Here is a 9,623-nt window from a genome sequence, read left to right on the forward strand (position 1 = left end):
CTGGAAGATATCCAGCGTGAGCTGAAGATGGACGTCAAGCGTCTACAGCAGGATGTGCAAGTGAGATGGAACAGCAGCCTCTATATGTTGCAGAGCATCCTGGAGCAAAAGCGGGCACTGTTGGTTTATGCAGGTTCCTATAACCTCCCAGCCACACTGACAGCCGCCCAGTGGACCCTGATGGAGAAGACAGCTGAGGTGTTGGTTCCATTTGAAGAACTCACAAAAGATGTGAGCATGGCCACTGCATCTGCAGCTGATGTCATCCCGGCAATAACAGGTTATTTTGTATTTATTATAATTATTAGTTGCACTCGCTGAACATTTTTATTTTAATATAATTAATTATTTTACTTAAACCATCCATTCATTTCATTCATTCAAACAGCCCTCAGACGTCTGCTGTCTCAGGAGAACACCACTGACCAGGGGGTCAAAACAATGAAGAGCACGCTCCTGAACGCAGTGGAGACCCGCTTTGCTGGTATAGAGGAGGAGCCACTGTACAGCATCGCCACTCTGGTGGATCCAAGATACAAAGACAGGCAAGTACTGTAAACGACTGTACTACTGAATGCAATAATTCATTATTCAAGAAGACAATTCCTATTAGGTTAAATGTAGGTCTGTTGTGGTGTTAATGGTTATATTTTTGTTATAGATGTAAGGAAATGTGTCTGACTGTTGTGGTAATTGTTACATTTATCTATTTTTAGATACTTCACCCAGTCTGACAACCTGAGCATTGCCAAGGATAAGCTCATCCAGGAGGTAACGAAGATGGAGGAGAGAGCAGCCACTGCTAGTGAAGAACCAGAGGCAGCAGTAGCAGAGCCTACGAGCAAGAAGAAACGCCAAGAAGGAAGCAGCAGCCTGGGCAGCATCTTGGACCAGATCTTGGAGGAGAATCCACTAGAGGCCCGGTCTGTGAGTACATCAGCTGAAGTCCAGGTACAGACCTATCTCTTGGAGCAAACCAGCAATAGGAAAAGCAATCCTCTGCAATACTGGAAACAGAATGCTTCAAGGTTCCCCCCACTGGCTGATGTTGCAGCCAAGTTTCTCTGTGCCCCCTGCACCTCAGTGGACAGTGAGAGACTCTTTAGTGCTGTTTCCAATGTCCTTGATGAAAAAAGGAACCGGCTCTCAGTTGACAGAGTAGAGATGCTGATTTTCCTAAAGAAAAATCTCCACTTTATTTTGCCTGAATATGAGGTTGAGAGTGAGAGTGAGAATGGAGACGAATAGTAACTAAGAAGAGTTAGAAACCGTCCCTTGATTTAAAAAAGTGCCTTGCGATTTTATATCCCATGTTTACTTCTCATGTTTGAACTGTGAAATTTACATTTGTTCATGTGGCATTAAGCTGCTGCACTAAGGCTAAGCCAAATTTTTTTATTCTTATTGTTTGTGATTGTGAGTTTTTGACTGAATGTCATTCAACTTTTAAACCTAGTAAGAAGGTAAACTACCTCTTTTGAAGATTTATTTTTGTTATTGCACTATTCTGCACTGTGTTTTAGTTTACATGTTTATTGTTTATATATTTTATGGCACAGTGCTGATAAGCTTTATTGTTTTGATCCAAAGCAGTGAAAAGATGCCCATGTTGGACAATAAAAAAGAAAGTTGGGACAATTTAATTGAGTATTATTCTTTTTTTTTCTTAATGCATTGCCAAAATGTATATGATCGGGAAATATTATCGGGAATGATCGGAATTGTATCGGGAGAAAAAAAAAGTGATCGGATCGGGAAATATCGGGATCGGCAGATACTCAAACTCAAACGATCAGGATCGGATCGGGAGCAAAAAAACGTGATCGGGACAACCCTACTGGTACGTTATGAACCATCCAGACCTTTCAGGTCATCTGGGTCAGGTCTGCTATCTGTCCCCAGAGTCAAAATTAAACATGGAGAAGCAGCATTTAATTTTTATGCTCCACATATCTGGAACAAACTCCCAGAAAACTGCAGTTCTGCTGCAACTTTCAGTTCTTTTACATCAGGACTGAAGACTTTACTGTTTGCTGCTGACTTTGATTAAATCAAATCTCTGAGCTTTCTTCTTTTCACACTGCACTGTAACTTTTATTCTGTTTGATCTGTCTTCTGTTTAGATTTTATTTCTGTTTCCTATCTAGGTTTTAAGTCTAACTTAATTGTAGTTACATTAATGTGATATGTCATTTTATGTTGCCTATTGCTTTTACTTGCTATACATTTTATGTAAAGCACTTTGAATTGTCTTGTTGAAATATGCTATACAAAGAAACTCGCCTTGCCTTGTGAGCGTTACCGTCATTTATTCCAGTCAAATATTTTTGTTCCAAAATTGTCTGATATTGAAGAAAACACAAAATTAGGCTTCAGACTTTCTGCTCTTCTTTTGCAGTTTGATCTAATATACAGAAACATACATGGCAATGGTGGGATTCAATCTTATAGTGTTTAAACTCCAATCCTAGCACCCAAACCAGTGAGCTATAACTCCCTGTGGAATTGATTAATTAATTTATTAATTAAGTTGAGATCTGGAGAAAACAAAACATTAGTCTTGTATATTAAATCATTGCAGGAAACATCATTCAGTGTAGCAATGTCAGAGGAGCAGGAGAATATTGATCAAAATTATTCCAAATTTAGCTTTCATTTCAAAATTTATATTTTCATAAATAATAAACAAGTCAGACACATTTTTAAACAGAAAAATCAATAGCCTCATTTGAACGGCTGCTTTGTTTCTTAATTTATGGACAGTTGTGCTTACATTAGTCATTTACAAGTGTTGAAATATATGAACAACATAATAATTCAATGTCTGTATGGTGTATTATTGTCTCGGTGGCACCATCTACTGGATGAAAATAGAACAGCGAAAAGTACGTCACGCGTTCATGTACGCGGTATGGTGACGCGGTCGATATCTACTTCCGGTTGCGGAGAATCAAAACATATAATGTGCGCCGTGGTGTCTCGTACGGACCCAACCTGTGTTGCATAGGTCTTGGAATTGTTTTTTGAGGCCCAGGAAAGCAGATACAAGTTGCCCCAATGGGTTAGCATTGGAGCGAGTCTGGAAGGCTGCCAGGCAGGTACAGATCTCGGGCTAGGCAACGTCAATTTTTGTCTGTTTTTTTGCTTCTAATAAGTCCCTGGGGACAATGAAAATGGGGTCAAAAATGACTGGATTTCTCCTTTAAGCAGGACAGGAGGAGACGCCAACGGAGAGCAGATCAGGTCAGTTCGGGTTTCTCATCGAGCTATCGACAGAGCTGTGCGTGTACCAAAAATCCAAGAGCTGAACGGACAGCCGGTAAGATCATGCTTATTTCTTTTTATGGATATGGCGAGGCACTTGTTGCGCTGGTGAGGCGGTGAGACATGGGGGAGAAACGTTTGTGATTGTGCTGGATCCCTGGCTGCTAGTGAGGACACGTGAGAAAATGGGCATTTTTCTACCTGCATACAGCATGGTTAAACTGAGTAGGCCCTATTTCACTGCTAACACAGTAATGTGGTTTTATAGTGAATATTGCTTTGTAAATATGTGTATTTAGAATTGTTGGATAATTGGTTAGTTGTCTGGTAATTTGTGGATTGGATTTAGAAACTGCTTAATCAATCATGCCTCCTGTAGTTAAAAATGTATCTTATATTTTGATGCATTTGCACTGAAACAATCCATTTAAAACCTGGTTTAATTTAAAGGTAAAAAGTTAGTTTATTTTCATACACATGTTTGATGGTTAAGGCTTTTGATTATTAATTGTGGTATGGTAATTATATGTATTATTAGTGTTAAGGGTTTGATAATAATTAATTGTGTTATATTAATTATTAAGGGTTTAATAATTATTTAATTTGTGAGTACCTGGTTTTACAGAATGGTAATGGTGTTTGTTTGTCTTTAAGGTTTTTCACCTGGGGAAAAAAGAGGCTGTAAAAAAGGAAAAAAGGCTGTTTCACCTGTTCCCAAGGACTTCTGCAAAATTCTGAAAAGAAAAAAAATGAAGAAAAAATAAAAGGGAAAAGAAGGAACAATGGTCTGGTCTTTTGAGTGAAAACCTGTTTAATGTTCAGCGTTGGTGCACCCTTCCAGTGTGGGATTAAGCACAGCAAAGAAGCAAAACACTTGGCATACACTATACTACACTACACTACAGGTACACTACACGTACACTATACTACACTACACATCAGGTACACTACACGTACACTATACTACACTACAGGTACATTACACATACACTAAACTACACTACACATACATAGGGCTGGGTATCGTTTGCATTTTCATCGATTCCGATTCCTATTTCGATTCCTCATTTCGATTCCGATTCTTTTCGATTCCCGATTCCGATACCAATATTAATTAGAAAGTAAATAAATAGAATATATCAAGAATAAATTGTTTTATTTGAAAATTGGACAAACCAACACTGTTGCCTCTAAGCCTTGGGGAGGGGTGTGTCTCTCTCTGTCCCTGAGCTCTCACTGTTATCTAGCAAAAATGTATGATATATGTAACATTAACGTCATTAATTCAAATACATGTGACTTGTCTGCTTATCTGTTTTTGTATAACGTTACTAACCTTTGGCGTCGGACTCCGAGCTCCGAGCTCGTCGTGTTGTTGCTGTCCGCCGGATTTTTTTTCAGCCATTGTTCAAAGACGCCACAGTCCTTCACATTTACTCCGTGAGTTAATAAATGCTTCGCCATATTACTCGTGCATCCCCCCTTGCAAGAAATGTCTCTCTTGCAGGTGTTGCAAGTCGCCAATCCGTCAGTCTTCCTTGAATAACTGAACCACACTTTCGACCGTTTTTGTTTTGCGCCTCTTCCCTCCATTTTCTTCGTATCTTGTCTACACAGTACACCGCGCAGCCGCGGATGTGACGTAGTACGCGCGTCATCCACACAGGTCCTTGCAGATCATAAAAAAGGTCCTTGCAGATGCTCATTCAGAGCGCGGGGAGAACTGCCAGGAATCGAAATAAAGAATCGAAATGCGCATTTTCAAACGATTCTCGAATCTTCGGGTTTCGGTTCCGGTTCCAAAATGGGAACCGGTTTTCGGTACCCAGCCCTACACATACACTATACTACACTACAGGTACACTACACATACACTATACTACACTACAGGTACACTACACTACACATGTAAGATACTACACTACACATACACTACACTACAGGTACACTACAAATACACTATACTACACATACACTATACTACACTACAGGTACACTATAAATACACTATACTACACTACAAATACACTATACTACACGACAGGTACCTTACACATACACTATACTACACCACAGGTACACTACACATACACTACAGGTACACTACACTACACATGTAAGATACTACACTACAGGTACACTACACATGCTACACTGCACTACAGGTACACTACAAATACACTATACTACACTACAGGTATATTACACATACGCTATACTACACTACATTTACACTATACTACACTACAGGTACACTACACTACAGGTGCAACACACATGTAAGATACTACACTACAGGTACACTACACTACAGGTACACTACACATACAATACTACACTACAGGTACACTAGTCATACACTATACTACACTACAGGTACACTATACTACACTACAGGTACATTACACATACACTAAACTACACTACAGGTACACTACACATACACTATACTACACCACAGGTACACTACACATACACTTTACTACACTACAGGTACATTACACATACACTAAACTACACTACAGGTACACTACACATACACTATACTACACCACAGGTACACTACACATACACTTTACTACACTACAGGTACATTACGCATACACTAAACTACACTACAGGTACACTACACATACACTACACTACACATGTAAGATACTACACTACAGGTACACTACACTATACTACAGGTACACTACACATACACAAGATACTACACTACACATACACTATACTACACCATAGGTACACTATACATACACTACAGGTACACTACACTACACATGTAAGATACTACACTACAGGTACACTACACATACACTATACTACACTACAGGTACACTACAAATACACTATACTACACTACACATAGACACGATACTAAACGACAGGTACACTATACATACACACTATACTACACACTACTACAGGTACACTACATATCCACTATACTACAGGTACACTACACGTACACACTACACTACTACAGGTACACTTCATGTACACACTACACTATACTACACATACACTATACTACACTACAGGTACACTACACATGTAAAATACTACACTACACATACACACTGAACTATACTACAGGTACACTTCACATCCACACTACTACAGATACACTATACTACAGGTACACTACACGTACACATAAAAAACAAAGACAGCATCCATTAAAGTGAAACTTTATTTCGTGAATATTATTCTTCAGGTGAAGCTGCACACAGTGCAGGCACACCTGTCAACACCTCCAAATCTTCTGATTCAAAAGACCTTCATCTCATTTCTTTCCCAGGGGAGGAGGACGAAGAGGAAGAAGAAGACGACAGTTCTCAGATCAGACTCGCAGCTGGAATGTGAAAAGACTCCAGATAAACTGGGATCAAGTAGATAAAGTGGATATTACTGTCTGGATTAAACACTAGTGCAGTTTACAGGAGTACCTTGGACTACGACCCCCCCTCTTCGTGTTGCACTGATAAGGTGTAACAGAGGGTGGGGCTTAAGCCCAGGTAAACACAGAAAGGCACATGTAGGCTTGTTTACAGGCCGAAGCAGTGAGAAGGTCAGAGGGTAGCGACACATTAAATCAACAGATAGTCTAGTTCAGGGGGTGGGTGGCGTGCAGGCGGGTTGGATTGTTTGGTTGTTTGTCTGCTGTCAGACTTCAGGAATGTTCCGGGGGACCAACTCTCTGATGATGTTCTTCCTTTCAGCTCCTCGCTCGTCATCGTGGCCCCCCCCAGACTGCTGGTGACATCACTACATGCCCATCCTGATGCTCTGGATGATCTGGAAGATGGCTGCAGACACACAAACATGTAGTCAGAGACAAAACATGCTGCCGACATTTAACAAGTAACGCTCCAGTCCATGTATGTAAACCTATCAGTTATTCATATCTTCTAATAAAGGATTATTTAACAGGAACAATGCCATCAGTTAAAACTCTAATCAGTATAAGAAGGTGTCTCATGTAAAAGAACAATGTGGTGACTGACAGCTGACTCAGATGATCGGTGGACTTTGATGTTTGAGATCTCTGATCTTTGTTTCTTTGCATTTCTAGCTCTGCACACAAACCGGAGACACACCAGGTGGTGTTTTTATTTTTTTTAAGATTTTTGTTTCTGTCAGAAGTCAAAGTGACTCCAGAGAGCAGAGTGACATTCACACTGGGCGGGAAGCATCAAAACACAGCACTGATGACTGCCTTTATTTTCCTATATTTTATAGGTAGTTATTAATGTTGTTTATTAGTTGCCGTTTTCTTGTTTTGATTCTACAAAATACCAAAATGTTATAAACCTGTTGAAATGAGGTTTTATGTTATAAAAGGCCAGTTTTACCAAATTAAAAAAAGTAAGTTTATAAAAACATAAATAAATCTACTAAATAATAAACTTTTACACAAAACACAAATATCTCTGATACTGTAAACCACAAACTTATATTCTGAAAATTGTATTGTACCCGACACACAAATATTATTAAATCATTTGAGGTGATAGACATTAAAATCACTGCAATTTAAATGTTATTATAAATGAGAAAACAAAAAGAAATAATTATAAGAATAAGACTCACCTGATCCACAGACAACAAAGATGAAGAGTGCGAGCAGCCAGGGACCAACACCTTTATCCTCAATGACATTCCTCTGGAACACACACACACACACACACACACACACACACACACACACACACACACACACACACACACACACACACACAATTATAAGATACAGTTGACACACCCAGCACTAATGACAATTATATGTATTTCTCATTGCATTAATCATGTTTGTTTTACTTTGTCTGCTATCCCTTTAGTTTTATTTTCATATCAATTTAAATCTTATTTTACCAATCAGGCATATTGATCTGTTGGTGAAATGATCAAGAGATAAACTAAATATAGATTTTTTTCTGCTTTATAATCCTACATGACTTAATATTTCTGGAACATGTGAATTGTGGACATTGATCTGCTGACTGTTTCCTTATTTGTTGACATAAAACTGGTCCACGATAAAGTTTGATTTAACTGCCTTTTTGATGATTTACTTGTAATATGTATTTTTCTTTCTATGTTTGTTGAGATCACGTGTACAAATGACATAATATACTCAGAACTGATCAGTTACATAATTAGGTGCAGCTCTACATTGACTGCTTGATTGATCTCAATAAACATCAGTTTAAATACAACGAGATAAATGACAAGTTTCACTTGAAAGCTTGCTGTTAAATGATTAATACTTGATTAATGATGAGAAACATTATAGGGAACCTATTAAAAAGCACTTCCTGTGCCACGGTTCAAACTGGGACCAGACTGTTTTTTCAGGCTGGTTCAACTGGTACAGAATAGCGAATATTTCCCAGTATAAACAAGTTATATTAGACCGGTCCACACTGGGTCTCTGCTGTTGATTCCCCCAGTATAAACCGGTATAATAGACCCGTCTGCTTCGGGTCTCTGCTGGTTTCCAGACTTTTTGAACAGCTGTGTTAACTCACTGTTGACTTGGCCACGTTTCCACGCAGAGTGATGTTCTTGCTGTGTTTCTCGTTCGCCATGCGGATCCTCTGTTTGGCCACCATCTTGTCTTGTTCTTCTTTTTCTTCTTTCCTAGTTTATTTGATTAAGCTGTAGTTTGTTAGTGTTCTTCCCCTTCTCCTCTCTGCGATACTCGCTGCGGTGCTTACGGACTGGGAGCTCCTCTCTCCTGTCGACGTACTCAAAAAGATGAAGCCCCGCCCCCCGACACTGCCGATTTCCGCGTAAAGTTACTGTGTGTCAAAATAAAACGTCCTTTTGGCTCTTTCAAAGTTAAATCTCTTGTTGTCTACTACTATCTCTAAGTCCTTGCCAAGTAGAGTTTCACATATAATTAATTTACTTTTGTGTATTGTACAAGTAAATCAATAAATAAATAACATAAAAATGACAATACAAGTATTAAAAAACAAGATTGTTATTTTATTACTATTAGCAAGATGAAAAAACAAGGGCAATAATGTGCAAACATATATTCTAGTCAATGTGCAAAGGTTTACAGTATTTTGTTTTAATAATCTGTAAAGTAAATAAAGCTGTCAGAGGTGTTGTGAAGTAGAAGTAGGCTATATAGCAACATAAAATGGAAATTCTCAAGTTAATTACAAGTACCTCAAAATTGTACTTAAGTACAGAAGGTCAGTAATCGTTCTTTTCACCACTGATTATTTGACATACTATATTAATTTGATTGTTATTGTTATGTACGCCGTAAAATAATTGGTGCTTTTACTATGAAAACCGAAGTCACCTTGCCCTCAGTTACTCTCCGACAGCATGACATA

The 9,623-nt window shown here is 38.7% G+C and overlaps 1 protein-coding gene across 1 annotated transcript; it reads right to left on the bottom strand.

Moving 5' to 3' along the window:
* Positions 1-6,442: 6,442 nt before the first annotated feature.
* On the bottom strand, positions 6,443-9,008 carry serp1 (stress-associated endoplasmic reticulum protein 1). The gene is made up of 3 exons (XM_084019445.1): positions 8,799-9,008; positions 7,861-7,933; positions 6,443-7,076 (listed from the first exon to the last, which is right to left on the bottom strand). Exons 1-3 carry the CDS (start codon positions 8,880-8,882, stop codon positions 7,036-7,038), a joined length of 198 nt encoding a protein of 65 aa, XP_083875571.1. The 5' UTR covers positions 8,883-9,008; the 3' UTR covers positions 6,443-7,035.
* Positions 9,009-9,623: the final 615 nt, after the last annotated feature.

The sequence above is a fragment of the Eutrigla gurnardus genome (genome assembly GCF_963514095.1).
Source record: "Eutrigla gurnardus genome assembly, chromosome: 10".
Taxonomy (NCBI): Eukaryota; Metazoa; Chordata; class Actinopteri; order Perciformes; family Triglidae; genus Eutrigla; species Eutrigla gurnardus.